The sequence below is a fragment of the Lepisosteus platostomus genome, chromosome 3, assembly GCF_059453375.1.
Source record: "Lepisosteus platostomus isolate fLepPlt1 chromosome 3, fLepPlt1.hap1, whole genome shotgun sequence".
Classification (NCBI taxonomy): domain Eukaryota; kingdom Metazoa; phylum Chordata; class Actinopteri; order Semionotiformes; family Lepisosteidae; genus Lepisosteus; species Lepisosteus platostomus.
Genome location: NC_142613.1, coordinates 75,591,524 through 75,612,109, shown reverse-complemented (window position 1 = coordinate 75,612,109; position 20,586 = coordinate 75,591,524). Strand labels below are relative to the sequence as shown.

Sequence of the window (20,586 nt, the reverse complement as noted above, 5' to 3'; positions counted from 1 at the left end):
ATATTTGTTGGGACACATACGTTTATATACATTTCTATAGTTATTGCCTAACATTTATTTACCGATGGTATATCAAATACCTTTCAATCCAAAGACATGAAGACCCATTGGACATACAATATCTTTTAGATAAATAGCTTTTCAGCAATGCCTTTTAGATTTATTTGGAATTTGACATCGAAAAGGCTTTCGTACTTTATACTTTAAGGTGTATAGCCCAGTGGTTTTCGAATCATTGGCTTCATGAGGGTCTTTACAATGCTTTTGCTAAGGATTTTATTATGGGCTCCTTTTTATACCAACCACCTGTTTTTAGCACCACTTTTGATCTGTTGGTATTTTGAAATCTCACCGAGGCCTTTAGACCTCGGACTGTTGTTTCGGCTTCATTCCACAGAACAATGTAAGATTCCTGGGGAGGTGGGAGGGAAAGGGGTGGGGGAATCACACATATGTATCAAAAAGAGTCTTGAGGCTCAGGAACTAAACCGAGAGGAATCGAGATACCAGGATCACTGTATGTCAGACTCTGAAAAATATTCCAAAGTTATAATGTCAGGAGTATAGATCACCAATTCTGAAGTTAATTATAATTCAGAACTATATCAAGAAATTAAGAATTTGAGTGCAAAAGTATTAGTAGGTTTAAATGAGAGACTTTTGGAGAGCCCATGTAGACTGGGGAAAAAGTCCTATAGGAACACCAGCACGAGAAGTTGAAAAGATAGAATTGGTTAATAACAGCTTTTCTCCTTGGTGAGAGAAATAACGGGCTCTTGCTAAAATATGTCGCGATTGGATTTATCCTTTGAAACTGTGCAGGTTTAGCCCAGTTCAAAAGATAAACAGTGTCAGAAAAGCAGAGCTTACAACAAGTAAAATTGCAATAGATATAGACACGGACTCGGTGGCTAACAGTTTTAAAAACGATTCTGTTTGAAGAATGTAACACTCTGAGTTAAGAGCAAGTAAAACAGAAGCTGAAAACTGCATTCCAGCAGGTTCAACAATTCAATTCAGGCTGTAGTATTTCCTGAGGAACACGACACGCCACCCGTCACTACAGAGCAGCGCTCGTTAAATAGGTACAATGTAAGAGAAAAGGGCACTTTGTAAATATTTTACAGGCAGTATTTCTGGGTAAAAGGATATTAAAAAGGCCCGGGGAGAGAGGCAAAGAAATATTGGATTATAAAGTTTCAGTACTATGACTGGTTAGGTTATTTCAGTACTGCAGCTGCAGTCATTAAGGATTAAGTAAAATGCACTCAGGACAGTCATGGGCAACGTCTACATTGGGAACGGAAATAGATGGGGAAGTAGATAATGCCTGATATGAGTATTTAAATCAGGTGTTCATCATTACATCCTATTAATTGCCAGCAGCTAAATTTAAAGTCCACAGAGAACATCTCTTTGCTCTTTTTTGTTTCTCACACGCATATGAAATAGTACTGAGGTGTGAGATTTCAGCATGTCAGGCTTTGCCATTTCGAATGTGCAAGACCAATAGTGTCTTAACAACACCTTCAATTTTAATACATCAAATAAAAGACCATTTTCAAAGAATTATTTTCCAGAGGTTTAAAAATAAACATTATATAAACTTGTGATTCGTACAGTATGTAAATCAATCACAAATCATGGTTTCAGACATTTTTAATTCATTTTAGATTACTCGGGAAATGTTGATTTTGAGTGTTGTTGAAGTGAAAGAGTAGCCTGTGAAAATGGTTCAGCATTTGGCAAAGTGATAATGCAAAGTTAGTACATCACCTCACTTTAAAGTGAGCAAGCATATAGGCTCTTACATCTTTAGAAAAACATTTGCAGCAAACGGATAATCCTTTGTGCTAATGAGCACATTCTCAGAGGAACACCCCATTTCTTATAGGAGGCTGAACTCTTAGGCACACTATTTGTTCTGGTGTGCTAAAATTCCTTTAATTATTTGCTGAGACCAGGGACATTCTTTCTTGAGAAACAGGAGGTAAATGAGAGAGCATGCAGAAATGTTGGTAAGCATGCAATGTAAGGGCATTCTGAAAAATCCTGTAATGTATTCCTTTAATCTATACCATGCAAGTGATAATGCTTTGTGTTTGGTTTTCGAAAATGCGCGTCCATAATCGGGGTCAGTGTTTTCTGGTTCTGAAAACATATAACGATGGAAAGCTATGGAACTCCATTCTGTTTAATGTAAACAGGTTGCAAACAGAGGGCCTATCAGTTGCAATACGTACTCGGTCTCCTTAGAAGAAACCATTCTGTTTTGTTAAACACTAGGCTATTTTTATATATTGGTGCTTGCGCTGTATGCCTGTACCATTTGCAAGAAGCTGGATATTCAAAAAAAGGTTTTCTTAATAAAATGGTGGCTTGTTTCAGTTAGAAGGCACACTGTTTATGTATGTATGCTTTTTGTAGCAACATCGGTTTTGACAAATGTTTCAGTCTAAATAAATTCCCAACCCACATCTGTGAGCAATCCATAAAGCCTGTGTCTTGAGTAAGACTGTCTTATTCTGGGAGTTAATAAGCTCAGTATTGAACTGGGAATCAGAGATTGCTGGCTCAAAACTTTAGAGATTTGAATGAATCAGTCAGTCCTGTTCCAATCAGAGCTCAGTTACTGTAGTTACAATCTCTGTATGTAAGAGGAAAAAAGGAAAGGTACTCTTGCAGAGAGACCAAAGAGAGAAATAAATAAAGCAGATTTTGGAAGTTATACAGTATGTCATTTAGGGTAAACCCAACAGTATTGGTTGTGTCTGGCCCTTCTCATAATGAAACTGTTGTTTTACTGTGGGAGAGGGGTATGTAAGGCAAGGAAGAGCTCAGACCTTGGATAAAATTAGACTATGTCTATAAACAACTATTGCCAAGCATGTATAATTAGATAACGTGTAAATATGTTGATTTAATAAAATATTGTAGCTGTGGGTTTAGATTGATAGTTTTTTTTTCAGTTCTATGTGTTAAATTGTTAAATTCTTTGACAAGTTCTGCAAGAGAGCTTTAAAAGAAACCCTCTGCGGGTTATTTTCTGAGTTTTGTTGATGTGTACAGGTAAATACGCTTGCTGGGATAAGAATCTTAACATTTAGAATGTGGCATTAATCAAATTAATCTAAGGAGTACTTTACGTAATTCATCTTGCTCGTTTTATCTTTTATTCAATTAATTTAGGGATTGGAGCATCTTGGAACATATTAAGGCATAAGATTGTGACAGTGGGGTGAAACAGATTAAATCATTATTAATTATGGCAAACAGGTTTGAATTAAAAACTATAAAGTCTGACAAATTATCTGGTGCTTGAAATCACAACCTTCTGTTCACAATTTATAACACTAAATTATAATCTGCTGTGTATAGTTTATATACTGTGTGCAAACAAAAGGTATTTCTCCTGATGTAGCGATAGTATAGCATTCCGGTCTTTCTGCTGGTTCTGTGATTCTCCGAGTTGTGCAGTATTTGGCATCTGCTTAGTTGGTTCCAAATATATTTCTTGACCTTGCATTTCAAAGACTTTTACCCCTCTGACTGTGCCTTGAATCAGATTTTAGAAGGCCTTTGTTATAAAGCTGGGTAAACCATCTTCATCGAGAAGGAATAACCCAATCTTACACGTAAAGAGGAACTTCAAATGAAACAGAGCAAGAATTGATATTAATGTGGTTTATTTTTGCAGTACAGCTATAGCCTGTAGAGGAAACTGCTGCTTCACACTAGCTTTCTGAAAATGAAAGCTATAAAGCGAATGTCCTGCACTGCATTCAAATTTAAATAATGCCTTTTAATGATGGAATGAATTCCACTCCACTCTGACAAATCCTCAAGACCTAGAATTTTCTGTCTTCTGTGTCTGTAACATTTTATGAGTACAGTAGCTTAATTTAATGTTAATTGTGTTGCTGTAGAGACATTTAAAGAAATGCTGGTTTTATTTTTAAGTGTATATATATATCACTAATTAGTGCTCGAGCCTTCATGATTGAATCTTGGCGTTGTCACAGCTCGCAGAAGCAAACCAGGGCTGACAAGCTTGAAACACACTGGCTTCAAGGTCTGTTCCCTGCAGCATCTTTTAAAATTCTGATGTAAATCACGTTTCCTGTCTTATGAAATCTCAGTAGTTAATGAGCTAATTCATGGTGTGCAAAGTCAGCATACCAATAAGGGGAACAAGGCAACGTTAGACTACATTCGTAAGAATTGTGCTGCTGATATTACAATTCCAATCTACAGTATTGTCTGGAACCCTCGAGGGACTGTGGACAGCTTCCATGTTTACTTCAGTAACTTAAACTGATTCTGTTCAAAACCTTTTTGTCAGTAATGCTAATACTGTGCTTCAGTTCTGAATCCCTAGTTACAGAACTCACATCTGGATAAATTGTTTCTGCATTAATCAAGATGGCTCCCTAATTTCTTAATCATTTTTTTTATTTTTTTTTATTTAAGCTTTCAGATTCATACCCCTGGACTTGTATCTTGCTGACATCACTGATAACCAAACATACTTCAGATTCAAAAACCATTAACCACTGTGATAAATTGTGTACAAAAACTGGCCCTGTCCACCAATGAGAGTTAATAAAGATTTTGAATGAATAGACTACAAATTGTGGATAAATATAGCTAAGTCCTCTGTACAGTGAAGAATATGCTGATTTCACTGTCAGATGCCGTTTCCCTTAGCCTCAAAGAAGTTCAATAAGTGAACAACTGAATTATTCAATGATTGTTCCTTACCAACCATATTGGTGCCCATGGCAACAGCCCTAGTATGGACACTTTTGACATAAAGATTTCCTGGCTTTCTGAGTTCAATTAAGTGCACTGCAGAATTGAACACCTTCGTTCAACAGAATCCACCTTACTGTCAGTACGTTTATCTAGGAAAAAAACAAAGTGGGCATTTTCTAGTTTGTCACTATTAATTGAATGGTAATAATGAGGCTTTTTTTTTTTACAACTCTGTTGGCATCCACAACAATTTCACTTGTAGATTAAACTGGTAATTACACAGCTGTTTTTCTCAGCAGCGGTTACAATCTCTTCTCCTCTGGGACAGTGGCAGTGATTGACACTTGACTGACATCATGGACACCCCCACACGAGGAGTCAGCAAGTATTACAGTAACTTTCTTCGATGGGGGTGAAGAAAGATATAAGATGTGAAAAGGGGTTAACTGATTTCTTTCTGCACAGAGACTTCTTGTGACACAAGACATCCCATGCTTAGGTACCTTTGCGTTATGGTAGGGATGGGAGTTAATTGATATGAAATTCCAAGTGCAAGCTAGAGACCCCCCTAACTAAGGAAAGATAAAGCCGACCATTAAGAGTGTTCAAGGTCTTGGGAATGTCCAAACACAGGTGGCCCCCCCATAACCATGGTAACAAGTTGCGTCAGACGCGGCTGAAATTTGCTATTTAAAACCGGAAGTTTTGTACCTGTATTCCGAACAATACTTCGGTCTTATTGTTCCTTGCATGCAATAAACTCAGTTGTTTAAACTCCATCTCGGGATCCAGAACTTATTTGTCTGTGACTACAAGAGAAAGCCATATTGGGATCAGGGCATTCCTGGCGGCGTGGTGCCGGTGTCCCTAGAGCAAAGGCGCTTCAGTCCGACCTCTCCAATAAACATCCCACTCTGTAAATTTGCAAGATTTTCCAAGTCCTTCCATGACACTAGGAAGCCAGTCAAGTAGGCAGGTTCTTAGTCATGTCTTGAAGCACACTATTGCAGTATATTTTGGCTGGTGTATTGACCAATGTGCCATTTGTATTCATGAAATAAACTTCTGGTCGCCCGCTGCCTCCTGTTGACCGATTCCTGCTTTGGGTACTCGATCCTGACAGCCTCTTTTTCTGGTGGAACTTGGGGGATTTGTCAGATTTCTCCCATCAGGGGAAGTTGCGCATGTAACTCTCACAAAGAGAAAGGACATTGACAAATGATCGTGGGATGATTTTGTTTGTAAGATTTGAGAATTATTATTTAGAATGGTGTCAGTTTTGTTTAAAAAAAAACCAGCAAGCTGCGAGTTCCCCCGGTAGTTCTGCATCGCTACATTTTGTATCGTGTCAGCTGGCAGTGCTGTGCTGGCATTGCGTTTAGACTGTTTTCACATACAGATTTGCTGTTGGGGAAAAAAGCATGCAATGAGCGCACAGGCAGCGAAAAGTGCATCTAGACAACCAGTCAGATGCACCATCTGTTCAGGCTTTCCTGCAGCATCTATGCATTTTTTTTTATCAGAGAGAGGATGACATTTGCAAGCAAGTCCCAGAATCCTGGTCCTGCTGAGGTCTGTGTGGGACTTTGGAGGATGCTGCACTAAGAGAGGAGTTACAGTGGTCCACTTGCTGGAATGAAGGCAGCTATTGATATTTCAGCATCGAGCGGAGCACAGGCCTTAAGTTAACAATAATATGCAAAGCAAAGAAAGATACCCCTGTAATTAACTTACCACCCAGACAGCAGGTATTAGCTCGGAGAGGCCATCCTTACATTGAAGGAGTTCAAGTAGGGAGCTGCGTCAGCATGCGTAGGCTGCAAAGGAACAAGTAAAGGTTTATTCCATGCTGTAAAGAGAAGAAAAGAAACGCAACGTTTCGGCTGTGGAGCCTTCTTCAGTTAAACCTTTACTTGTTCCCTTGCAACTTTACATTGTCAGCTCTTCACAGACAGTACAATCCCCAGGCAGGAACTGCTGGGCAGTGAGACAGTAGTCAGGTTCTTCCATGAGTCTCCGTTCACAGTCAACGTCCATGGTAGCTCTCATGGAAGACTGGTCACCAGTGTCCAGGGGGGACGTTGTTATCTCTGCTGTGGACATGGCAGTGTTACTGTCTAACGAGGAGTCTCAAAAACCAATACAGCTGTCAGGGCAGCGTCGGCCCTCTGTACACCAGTGAGCTGCCTGTGATGCCTCATGGCATCACCTTGGGCAGAGTTTCAGAGCCAACGTGAGACCTTTTGTACTCCCAAGCTCATCAAACAAATCGTCCTCGGTTTTAAAGATCGTGCCTCCAGCTGGAACCTTTCTGTCAGAATTGCCGTTCTCAAAATCCGCCTTCGTAACCAGCAATCCCAGGCTTCTTTCACTGCATCAGAAACGTCTCTGTCGCCCGCGGACAGTCACGCCGCTGGGAGGACCTCTTGCCTCTCAGACGGATTCTCTGATTTATTGACTCTCTTTGGCGAAAGAGCACTGCCATTTCCCCTGGGACTGGCCAGCACTTACAGGGGAGAGCGAATCAAGAGAATGAAGCCAGCAGACTTCCAGTTTACCTCTTCTATAGCCTTGTTTATAGCTAGTGTACACGTTTACAAGCTTTGTTCATAGTTTTATCACCAAGGGAGAAGAATTCTCAGGCTTATTGGAATCCATTGTTCACAAGCTTATGAGATGTGCCTTATATCCTTTCAAGAAAAGGAGTAATACTAGGAGAGTAATTTTCAGCTCCACAATGTAATTTTCAGCACAGTACAGAGAAGGATTGTTCTATGAAAGTCAGTCACTACCCAAGTGATCTAATTATGTTTAGCTGTAAAGATTTTATGTTGATCTGAAAGATTGACTGTATAAAAATACTTCAGAAATGTGTTCGGTTGTTAACAGACTCAGTGTGAGGAAATGGTTAGATTTTAGTTAACGTTTATGGTTCGGAGATCATTGTGCTGTTTTGTTGAGGTGCTGATTCCTGTGGTGTGAGGTAAGATGAGGTTTTTTTAAACACACCACTTGTTGTTTTTCTGTTTGTCCGTCAGTGTCGTTTTAAATAAAGTCTTTGTGATTTTGAACTTGCTATATAATCTTTTGACACATTTTGTGTGCTGCAGACTCTCAAAGTGCTGGTAACTGTTGGCAGCAAAACTGAAGGACAAGGTTATTATGGATCATTAAATCTGATACAACAACTGTCAGCTTTAACGCTGATATGAAAAATACCTAACCAAATTTTCTACTGAGTAAACCTAGAACCTTGCAAAGAAAGCGTAAATTAGAACTGATCAAAAAGGTCTGTTTGCCACAGTTGCAAAATATGGAGGCAGAATATGCTGTTGTCAGGTGCCTTCTTCCTGCTTGTGAAAACTGATGTGAATTTACTCAACAATAAACTTTTTGTCATTTTTGTTAATAATATTGCCCTTTAAAGCCTGTCCTGTCCTCAGAATGTGCTTTCGAACACTCATAAGTTGTACGAGTAATAAGGTAGAATCTTAATTTTCTTCAAAGTTAACTTGCTTCTTGTCATGGTGTGCTTTTCCATTTGTCAAGGGTGTTCTTCAGAGGTTTATGGGAAGACCTCTTTAAAAATGCTTACAGTGAAATTGTACAAGTCTGTTTGCTTTCGGTCAAATAAAAGAATAATCTAAGATTCCCAAGTGGTTTTGTAGCTGTGAACTGTTAATTGTTGGAATTAAAAAAAAAAAAGATTTCTTAAAATATGTCCTTTAAAATGATATGTACACAAAGACCCAAACGCCATACGTAAGTTATCTTATCTGAGAAATGAAAGTTTTTGTAACATATCATACCCTTCCTTAGACATGACTATTTGCACTTTAAACTTAAACTTTAAAAATTGGTCATGCACACCACTTATTAGTAGCTGTAAACCATCACATTTTACAGATTGCAGTGTGTGTGCTGCCAACGACTTCAGTGCTCCTGTGTGCAAGTATGGATTAACAGTAATGGTTTTATTATCACAACATAACACAGGCCACAATCGAAAGAAGGCCGTGCAGCCTATCCATTTCATTTGGTAGTTTAGTAGCTAAATGTAGTGCCCCTGTATTAAAAGGGTAAGAAAACTGAAATTAATTTAGCAGTTTAGTAATCATAGCCCAAGGAGTGTGACTTCTGTTCCATGTCATGTAATGGAAGCAATTATATGAACTAAACCAGAGGATCGCTTACAGTATATAGAAATAATTTCCAGGGAAAAAATCAGCCTTCTGAAAATCTAAATAGTAATTCATAAACATAGTTCATGATCTGTGTATTGCTGCTGGCTCAAAGGACTGTGTGGGTAGGTAAGACCTGTCTTTTCTAAATCCATGTTAATGTATTAATGTAGCATAATATTGACTATCCCATAGGATGCTAATTCCCTACAGGTCAACAGTGAATGCAGGATCACATTGCTTACTTTCAAGGCAACTACGAAAACCTCTGAACGTATCCAGTGTCCTGTTCAAATCAGACATCGCAATAGTCTGAAACTGACCTGCCCAGCACGTCCTCCTTTCAGCACTCCTTTGTGTGGATATGTGTGCTTTGAAACTCCTGCCCTCGCTTCGGGTGCCCTGGCAACTTCACCGATTTGGATGATGCCAGCCGCGACTGGCTGAAGCACCTGACTGTGACAATATAACTATGTGACTTCTGCATGTTAAGCTCATACGAATAATAATAATAATAATAATAATAATAATAATAATAATAATAATAATAATAATAATCTGCTTAGAGACACCGGGGACATCTTCCCACTGCCAGTTTTTAAAACCGGGATGAAATGTTTTTGTTTGATCAAGACTTGAGCTGGATTTTTATAGGTCTTTGATTTTAAGGCTTGGCCAGTCTTCAATCTGAAATTAATGTGCGAGTAGTACCACAAGTGTTCTGACATTTGTCATGTTGCAGAACAAGAAGGCGTATAGAATAAGTAGTGGACAATGGAAATGGAAACACCAGGTTAAACCAGGGGCATCAAGTGAACTCAAAGCATGGGCTTTCACACACGGCTCATGCATCCAAGCATGCTTAGGGTTATGTATGAAAATGTTGGACTGTCCGCATAGCTTATAATTATGGGTTGCTTGTTTGCAAGAGGAGACCTCAGCAACTTTGAATGTGGGGTGGTTGTTGGGGCGTGTTTGACAGGAGCTCCAGCTCAACTTGCAGTTTCACAAGCCACAGTGGCTAAGGTGATGTCCGAGTGGAGCTCTGAGGGAGTGACGTCGGCTGAGGGCACCCGTGGGTGGAAGAGTGTATGTGATGTCTGGGCTTTCGTTCGAAGTGGAGCGCTACAGAAGGTCATTCTTGCCTTCTGCCGTGAGACTTTACAACTCGGACACTGTGGGTCAGGGCGCTGGCAACTTTGACCTGTTCTGGGACTAAACTTGAATTCTCTGTTTACAGCTTGTTTTCTGTTTACAACTGGTGTGCATGATTGTGGATAATGTGCAATATATTTATACTGTGCAATACATCTTCTTGTGTACTGTTCATTCTGGTTTATTTTTGTGTATTTTGTACAGTGTGCAATTCTTTTTTTTACTGCACTTCTCACTGACTATACTTAGTGTATTGTATTGTTGTATTATTGTATCATTACGTTACACTGCAGTTTCCCTCATGGGATCAATAAAGTATCTAAGTGCAAGGCAAAACAGGCCGGCAACTACAAACCAGTCAACTGCACGTGTCAGCCTGGGGCATGAGCAGACGGTTTCATTAAAAATGGCTTACAGACAGCTCCGCAGAGTGGGATACCGTAGGGGGGTTGAGTTCACAAACGGCTCCCCACATCTGGCCATGCGTCTTCGCGAGTCCAGTGCTGCCAAGGGTGCAGGCAGTGGTCTGCTAAGCAGTAGAGAAGTGTAATGTGGAATCATCCTTCATCATGCTCCCAACACACTTGACACTGGTTGGTGCCAAGCTGTGTAGCTCCACAGCCCTGAGTGCTTGGTTCCAACAGAGAAGAGTTCTGGGGTGGTTCCAAGTTGAAAGGTGCGTTTTTCCTGCCTGGCGTGTTTTGGGTACAAGGTCAGTGCAAATCTTTATGTAATCGTACTTGACTATTAGCTCATCCCCTATGTTACAGCATTTCTTTCTGGCTTGGAAATGTGCCATACAAAAAGTCAAAGCTCCCACCCACAGATCACGCGAGATTGCCCAATGGTTTGATGAGCTCAGTACTGTTGTTATCAGTCACCCGATCTGAAGCCAGCTGAGCATTTATGGGATATTTCGGAAAAGCACATCACTCAACATTTTCCGCCTCCATCTGCCAGTTGTGATTTGATTGACTTTCTCATGGAAGAATGGAATTCAGCAGGAGGGATGTGGCAGCAGATCTTGGCAGACTCTGTGCTGTGGTATATACAGGCTCTACTGGCTACACAGGGTGGCTTAACAACCTATTTAGTGATTTTGCAGCGGCATTTCAGTTTTTGGTCTGCTACAAAACCTGTAGATAAATAAAAGCGCAACCATGGTTTGCAGAACTTATAACAACATAACATAGATGGCTAGACCTCTATCACATCATTGCACTTTAAACTGAGAAACTACTTTGCTTCGACATTCCAAGAACTGATGTCTTAAATGATCAACTAAAGAAGCTACTTATCCCTAAATGAAATGGCAATAATTAATATTATTATACAGAATGCCTAAATATGCTTTGCATTGATGGATAAAGGGTGTCAACTACTGTACATGCTTATAAAATAACAAAACTGCCATTGTCTGTTTCATGCTGTATTTAGGTTTTCCACAGTTGTGTCTGCAAGCGTCCTCAAAAGCACGCATAAAATCTCCATGTTTTGAAGCCTGTACAATCAGTTCTCCTTGAATCGCAGGAAAACAAGGAAATTAAACAAGCAATAACTAACAATGACATGAAGAGAGGGACGTACATTCAAGGCATGGGGCTTGCATTCATGACCTCACTTAGACAGGTACAGTCTTTTCATTTGACATCATTTTTCAGCGTATTCCCTGCATAATAGAATGCAAGAACATAATGATAGTTAAACTGGGTACACTGTGCTCAAGAATTATCAGTAATAGTCCTAGCAGAATAATGCATCCATTGAGTGGAAAAAAAGAAAGAAACTATAATGGGATCTTTCATATCGCCTTTGACCTGATGGCAAATTACTGTTAAATCCTACTGTGTTAACGCAGTTATTTTAGCAATTATCGTGGCCTTCAAAAGCTGTCAGAAGTAATGATAATTTAGATGTTGTTTAAGGTGTTGCAAATTGCTCTGAGCTCTGCTTTTAAACATGTATGCCTGATTCAAGGTGATTCTTCATCGTGGCTGTTCGTGAGCATTTAGTCAATGTAATGGAAAGTAGTTGAACGCATATCACTCTCAGACCTGCATTTAACTCTCAGTTAGACAGTAGAATTATCTTCAACTGGTTAGGATTACAATTAAAATGGTAATCAAGTGACGCATCCAGGAAAGATGGCCGATGTGCAGCGTGCTGTTGGCACTGTGTGGACTGCAGACAGTCAGGGTCTATTGTTTGCAGGACTGACGTGTCAGTCCACCCGTTCGTGTTAAACAGAATAATGTCCTGATCCAGCCCTTGGCAAATGAAGTTCAGCACCGATCAGGGCAAAGCGATGTGGAGAAGCAGTGAAAAGGCAAACCGAAAACCTGAGAAGCTGTGGGAAGTTCAGCTCAAGCTTTACCGACGGGTAACTCTCCTGCTCATAACTCACTAGTAGGGTGACCTTTCAGAAGTTCAGTTTTAGTCTCCATGCCACATGATTGGACCGGATATTGTTGTTTTTATTTGAACTTTCTATGCCTTTGTGTATACTTTATGTAGGTTAAAGGAAGAGCTGAACGTCTTCAGTCTACAGCAAAGGGGATTGTGTAGCGCTTTTATACATTGTATAAAATTGATACAATTTATATTATTTATGCGATTGATACAAGTGTATAAAATCCTAGAGGGAATAGTTAGGGTCGACCCAGAGAACCATCTCGCACTCAGTGGTGAAACGAAGACACGGGATCATGATGAGAAACTGTGTAGGCTAGAGCATAGGGAAAGAGTATGGAGTGTCTGTAACAGGCTGTCCTGCCAGGTGTTTGAGGCCCAAACTCTGAGCTCCTTCAACACACTGCTTCTGCTGAATCACAGCTCTTCATCTGCAGTCTCTTAGTCTCCCATACGAAGTGTTTCTGGGTGTAGTACTTCTGCGATGAGCTCTGCTGACCCCCACTCTCACCATACCCTCTACAAATTGGAACCGTGTGGTTTTTTTTTACCGAATGTGTTAGTGCTGAATGTGTTAAAGTTTAACGTAATAAAATATGGGCCTCTGTTATCCGCCTTGTCCTTAAAAAAATATCTTCCAGTATAGTATAAAACATTCTTCCAATATAAAATATTCACATATCTTCCATTATGTGAATTTCACCTAATTTCAATGCTATAACAATAAAATGCCTCTGCACAGGCTCATGTGGATTTCTCTTAGCATTAAGACTCAGCTGGACAAAGATCAGCCTGCACACCCAGGTGTTTCTCTGGCATTTTCTGTTTGAAGGGTTTTATATCTTTTTATCAGCTCTCAGACCTGCCCTGCCCTTGCAAAACAAACATTTTAATTGGCACTTCTTCTCTCAGTGGCTGTTCTGTGAAAAGCTGATTTCGAAGCAGAGATTATTTTTTTAACTCTCCCCAGAAGCTCATTGGACATTTAATAACCGAACTCCTGTGCTGTAGAGAAGTGATGATTTGTGTACACAAATCTTGGCATGCATTTAAAGGAATCAATGTTACGACTGAGCTTATTCAGCCCAGGAAAGCTGCAAATGCTTTTTGGGTCCTTGCAAAGCAATTGTGAACCGAAGGTTAGAGTTAACGACCAAGGTTATTCTACTGTACTTGCTGAAAACAAGCCGATAGGTTATCGTGGCACAATCAACGTATTTTTGTACCGTCTTCTTCCAGTGAGGGTTGATTTGTTTTCCTTAACCTGTTTGCAGCACATCCTGTTTGGTGGAAGAACGTCGTTTGAAGTTTATCTTGCATTTCTGGTAAAAACCGAAGAAAAAGTGTTAAAAGACCTGTCTGAAGCACAAACCACTTCCTGGTGGCATTAAAATGAGCAGCTTGAAGGGTGGAACTCCAGTCAGCTGGGGACAGCCCCCTCTGGTTGCTGTCTTGCAAAACAGCCCTTTCAGTGGCATGCTGCATGTGCAGCCATCAGCTTAGACATGTTGGTTTCTGCATGTTTGAATTGGAATAAACTTTTCAGTTTGACAATTTAAAAGTGCGCTTTCAGGGTATTTTTTTATGGTAATTTATGAATGGACTCCACCAGCTGTATATGGTGAAAAATTACTGCAGAATACGCTTTAGTTTTAGATTTTTTTGACTGTATACATGCTGCTTGCCATGAATGTTTCTGTGGATTCATAGGATTGTATTCATTTCTACGTTTTCATGTTTGAATTTTCTATTGTAAAGCTGCATATGCATTTTAATGAGAACCTGAGAGCTCCTTTCGGTTGTACTGTATACTCTATAACTATATCACGTAGAATCGTTTGTTTACTGGCACTTAACAATCATCATTTAAATCAGAATGTTTACATGTGTTTATTTCCTTACTTCTGTTTGCTTATGACTGATTAGCACCCTCAGACAGACCTCTGATCCTCACCCACCCAGACACTTCACGCGTTTTATCAAGTGCTTTTCCCATTCTGTAGTCCAGATCGTTCTGTCACCCTGGCGGGTTGTGAAAACCGATATCGCAGCACGACCCGAGACATTCCTGGGGCAGCGCCTGCGTTAAGGCTGACAAAAAATGGAATTGAGCTTGAGAATAGCTTGATATTCGTTAATAATAATAATAATAATAATAATTGCTTACACTTATATAGCGCTTTTCTGGACACTCCACTCAAAGTGCTTTACAGGTAATGGGGATCCCCTCCACCACCACCAGTGTGCAGCCCCACCTGGATGATGTGACAGCAGCCATAGTGCACCAGTACTCTCCCCACACACCAGCTCTCAGTGGGGAGGAGAGCAGAGTGATGAACCCAATTCATAGATGGGGATTATTAGGAGGCCATGATTGGTAAAGGCCAATCGGAAATTTTCGCCGGGGTTACACCCCTACTTTTTTCGAGAAACGCCCTGGGATTTTTAATGACCACACAGAGTCAGGACCTCGGTTTTACATCTCATCTCAAGGACGGCGCCTATTTACAGTATAGTGTCCCCGTCACTATACTGGGGCATGAGGACAGCTGGGTGAGCGCCCCCTACTGGCCCCACTAACACCTCTTCCAGCAGCAACCTTAGTTTTTCCCAGGAGGTCTCACATCCAGGTACTGACCAGGCTCACACCTGCTGGGCTTCAGTGGGCTGCCAGTTGTGAGTTGCAGGGTGATATGGCTGCTGGCTGCCTTCATTAGTTCTTTCAGCGTTTTTTTTGTCATGTTTATTTCAATGAAGAGCTAGTTTTATTAGTCGAAATACGAACGCACGCTTTTTATGCAATATTTAAATACCGGCTTTCTGTAAATTGCACCACTGCAGGTGGGGGAGAGAGAAACGTTTCTCTTTTTTGAGGAATTGGGATCCGTCGTTGGATGTTTTCGTGGCTTGCCGTCTGCCTTTACCGTGACACGTGCCGTGAAATGTTTTCGTTGACTTTTCACTCTTCTTTTGTCCCCAGACATCGCCGTCGTGGAAATGACGGATGCGTTCCGGCAGCCTTCCCTGTTCTACCACCTTGGAGTGAGGGAGAGCTTCAGCATGGCCAATAATATCATTTTATACTGTGACACAAACTCCGATTCGCTGCACTCCCTGCAGGTACACGTCCTTAAATCTTCCCTGTGACACCTGTGCTGTGTTTTTCTAGATCACTTCTTCTTAACTTCAAAGTTGACAAGTGCCATTATCTACCGAACTGTATCTGTATTAATAATCCGTTAGGAGCAAGTGATGCACAGAACCCTCTCTGTTGGGGAGAAAAGTCCCTTGAAAGATGTCACCATTAATGATTCTTCATCATCGCAGATTAGATCATGTGTAATGCACAATCTTCATTTAAATGTTTTGACTATTTATTTATTCTATTTATTACTGTTTTGACTGATAAAGAGCCCCTTTATAAAGCTGTGAGCAAAAATGGGAACTGCAGGTTGAGAGCCACCTTATATAGAAGCGTAGGGAAGAGTGTTATTTGATGCATCCCAGAAAAAAAGGTGGAACGGGGTTAAAGAAAATGTTAGATGATTCATCTGCAACAGGACAAGCACAGAAGTAACAGAGCAGCAGGCAAGGTTGAATACTGAAGACAAAGTTAATTCATTTATTTGGAGTTGTCGTTGGCTTAATCTGCTTTGTTTCTGACGTTTAATATGCAACAGTTAAATCTTCCATCAGATCTGTTGGAGACCCCAGGCACATAGACTAGTTTTGCACTAAAGTGCCTGAGTCTTAGCAGTGTTTCTAAATGTGAAGCATAAAGAACATGAAGTAAAGGTCTATTTAAACAACAAGGACGTTTATACCTCTCCCTCTCCTATGAAAAATTCAATATAGAGTATACCAAAGTTAGTACAGTATGCCCAACCAATATATCCAGTATAGATTATACCAGTTAGTACAGCATGACCAAAGCTTTTTTTGGTCAGGTAAAAAAAAAGCTTGGTTTGATTTCACGATAATTTAACGGATTTTAACTTGTGGTCTTCCAACTATAGATTGTAAATCTGTAAAAAAACTAACTGAGCATTATGCACTGTAAAAACGTAGTCTTAAGCTCTAGGACAGCTTGAGTGGATACTTTGCATTCTGAGACCAGAATGTTGGAGGTGGAGAAGTGTTCTTCAAAAGCAGCATCCAGCCACTGAAAACTATCCTAGATGAATCTGTGCTCGCAGAATCTACAAACTGCAAGGGTCAGACTTACATGTACCACACGGGCTATACTGTCTGAAGCATCATTCAGGCCACCAAATTCAGATCTCCATCACAGTGCTGTGTTGAATTATACGATCGGGGATGTCCATACATAGAAGAAATGGTTACCATGGGAGAGTTTATATTTGTATAGAAATCGAAAAAACATCTGCCTTACAACATGTTGGAAGGAAGAACTGGAGTCTATCCCAGCAGCAGCAGGGGCGGGGTGGGGTGCACCGGGGACAGGCTGCCGGTCCGTCTCGGAGCCGACCCACAGACTGAAACACACACACTCGCAGTTTTACATGGTGTCAAAACGGAAGAGAGTTATGAACGGGTGAAATCTTAAACCAGAAAAAAAAGGCTAAAGAGTTTTAGACTGTCGTGTAACACCTGTAGTAAAATATAAGAAAGTACTCTGAAGACTGGGATTATTTAATAAATGCAGAAAATAGGGTACATTTCTGAAGGAACAACTTCATCCCATTCCTAATCAGTATACACTGTCCTTAAAAAAAGAGATTTGTGGATGAAAGGTTTACTTTTCAACAAGATAATGAGGCTAAACCTAGATTGCTTAAATCAGATAGTTAAGCAACAGGTCTGTAATAATGGAAAGCTTGTCATGGTTGCAAATAGTATAAATTAAGGTGCATGTGGACCATGCAAAAGTATTGGATATCTTGAAAGCACAAGAATCTAGAACATCTTATCAGTTGGACTGATTACATATTAATTTATATTATGGTGATTTCTCAGCAGTCATTTTCTACAATATATCATATTCCTCACCCTCCTTAACTAAGCATAAACGTGGGCTTTTGAGAACAGAGATGCATGAAATAAAATTGTTGACCATATAAAATGTGCAATTTTCCTTTAATTTACAGTTTCTGCTACTTCATTGTTATTTCTGAATCCTGTAGAACAACGATTCCTTTGTTTATTGATGTATTCACTTTTTGTCTTTTACAGGACATAATATGCCAGAAGAACACTGTGAGTATAAATGCATATTCTAAATCATATGGAATGTAGTAATTGTACGTTATACAGTTGTTATAATAGCGATTGCAGTTATTGAAAACAATTATTTTTATATTTATTTATTTTGTCTGCTCATAACATTTTATTGTTTAATATTATATACCCTGCGAAAAACCAAATGGATGCTTTTATTTCTGCTGGGTGTGGATGGATTGGGATGTCTGTCCAGAAGTTACGAGGCGCTGTAAAATCGATGTGGTCTAGTAACTGCAGATGGACGGTTCAGCAGTGACTCGTATGGATTACCGGTCCTCTGTCTGGCTGCAGTGTTTTCAGTCAAAGCTGCATTTCTCCTTCTTCCTCTGCCTTAGTTTTCCCATTGACACTGTGAGTCACAATATAAAATTAAAGTAGAAAGCCTGACAGCGCACATTTGATCCTTTTCTAGAGCAGGTGGTGTATGAATGACTTAAACTTGGGCTCAAAAACGTCAGTTGTGCTCCTTCTATATTGACTGCCAAATTAAACCGTTAGGTCATCAACAATCACATTAATGATCCAAATTAAATTTGTCCTGGGGTTTCATAGATACACTTTTTAAATACATTTTACTCACCTTTTTGTTCTCCAGTATCCATCCTTTTGTGTTTTTATCGCAATCACTTTGAAAGGTTAACTTATCACTAAGTATTGGAGCATTCACTTCTGTATTACATATTTTCTCTCTATTTCATAGTATACTTGTACTATGAGAGCAATTGTGACTCGTGGTACCTGGTTTCACTTGTCTTGCTTCCACTAATTTTGCATTCAGTTTCTTAAATGTGAAACCTCACGTTAGTTTATTGTCTTGCATCCATCCCCAAAAAAGTAGAAATGTAAAAATACTATCCGCTTCAAATGACCTGCATTTATAGGGAGATGCTATAGCAGTATGGCAGCTTACATTCCTTTAAAAGAGGTGGTTTTGGCACGTATTTGCCTTTTAATTTTATTAAAATGCATGGTTTCTTGGCTCTCACTCAGTCCCATTTTATAATAGTCATACAATTCAGAGATTGATGAAATGGAATCATTGTAGCAGTGATCTTCAGAAAACCTCCAGTTATGGAGATTTTGTTTGCCTGTGAAAGCCTGGGCTGAGTGATGTTAGTTTTTCAGCTTTAAATATACTTTTGAAGATATTTGAAAGATCAATTTGTGTATCGCATGGCTTCACACCATAAGGTTACTGCTGTCAAAGGGTATAATTTGTCCTTAATATGGCCCAGCAGGTGGGAGCTGTGCTAATTCACATTGAAAGCTTAGCTGAGGTAAGTGGCTTTACAGTGTGAAATAAGGTGGCTTGGTATTAAAGGGGCAGACAGCCTGGTTTAACATCCCCAGGCTTTTGTTGTGAGAAGTATTATGTTTTTTTTTTCCTTTTGTAAGTAGCCCCTGTAATGGAGATTGCACATATAGGTTAGTTCTTGATTGTTTTATCGGTAAGTGTTTCAAAATAGATCAGACTTTTAAACTGGCACTTTAAATGAATATACAGTTGTATAAACGAGAAAACTATGAACAGAAATTAAATAGAGTGGCTGACCGGCAAAAGAGGATTTCTCATTTCAGATGTAAGTTAGCCGGTATTTATAATAACATTTTATAATTGACAATAACGAGGTGTAAGGTTTTTAACACGTGCTTTGAGATTAGGTTTAGTGAGCACCAAAGAGACTGGGGTGAGTAATTGACAGTCAGTGAAACTAAAAGTTGTGAGCTTCAATCCCCTGTGTTCTGTAATGTACTTTAGATGCTATTCTAAGGAAAATGCAGTAACTGCAAAAGCATCTTCTGAATTTTTCTAATGATCTTCTCAGATCTGTGCTTGTCAAGATACCATCTTTTGGACTGTACCACTTCTTCAGGCTGTGCGTTTGCCTGGTTGCACCTGGTGATCAGTGGCACCTTGTCACCCTTCCTTCAACGGTTCAAAGAGTGAAAATGCACTGGGGCTACACCCTGAGCGTGAGGAAGTCATAATGCTGATGAGGCTGAAACATTTCAATACTGTTGTGTACTCCTGCACACAGGCGCCACCTTTTCGAAGTTCTTGTGGTTGCTCCTGTATTAAAAAGTATTATTATTCATCAAATTTCACATTACCAAGCAGTAGAAGCTTTTCTCTGCCCCCCTCCACAGATTAACACAAAATATTTACAAAACCCTACTTTATTAGTAGGAAGAAAGTGTCAAGAGAATGACCCCTCATGACGTTCTTGTTGCTCCGCTGATACAGAATCCCTGTGAATATGCGGCATGGAATTGCATTTCAGGTTTAGCAGCAGAACTCATCACATGCATTTTGTCTGCCATTACACACGTTATTTTGTTACATTTTTTATGGTGACAGTCAAATTATTCAAGGTTTCTGTCACATTGTCAAACTTATTCTCAGCAATTGCCTATGCTGCCTTTGTAGAAATCTTTATTTTGCTCCAATCTTTTGCATTTTAATTATTGCAAAAAGCCATTCTCCTTTTATCAATAAGTATGAGCCACTTGAATGTTGATTTTGCCAAAATGTCTGACCTTCCTTAAGTATCGCTCTGGTGCTGGTGAAGTAAAGATTCTGGCTTCTTGGCCACCATTAACTTCACTAGAAGGTCACTTTTATATCCGATGTTGGATTAAGTGCAGATAGGGGGCATTTTTGTAAAGCATTTTTTGGGGATTATAAATGTATCTGTTTAACAGAATCCCTGTGATTATGTGGCACAGAATTGCATTTCCATTATATACAGCTCCTTATTAGGAGCAGCAGTCACCCTGCATGGTTTTTCAGTGTCAGTTTTTTTTATAATTCATGAAGGAGCTGAATGGTAATGAAGGAGCTGAA

General features: G+C 39.8%; 1 protein-coding gene across 5 annotated transcripts in view; it reads left to right on the top strand.

The window, feature by feature from the left end:
• The window catches only part of map3k5 (mitogen-activated protein kinase kinase kinase 5), an 84,490-nt gene that overhangs the window by 17,283 nt on the left and 46,621 nt on the right, over window positions 1–20,586 (top strand). For all 5 annotated transcript variants that reach the window (XM_088626852.1, XM_088626855.1, XM_088626854.1 and 2 more), the window contains 2 exons: window positions 15,481–15,620; window positions 17,694–17,717. In XM_088626852.1, the coding sequence (XP_088482978.1) occupies window positions 15,481–15,620; window positions 17,694–17,717 (164 nt within the window). The remainder of the gene's footprint in view (window positions 1–15,480; window positions 15,621–17,693; window positions 17,718–20,586) is intronic.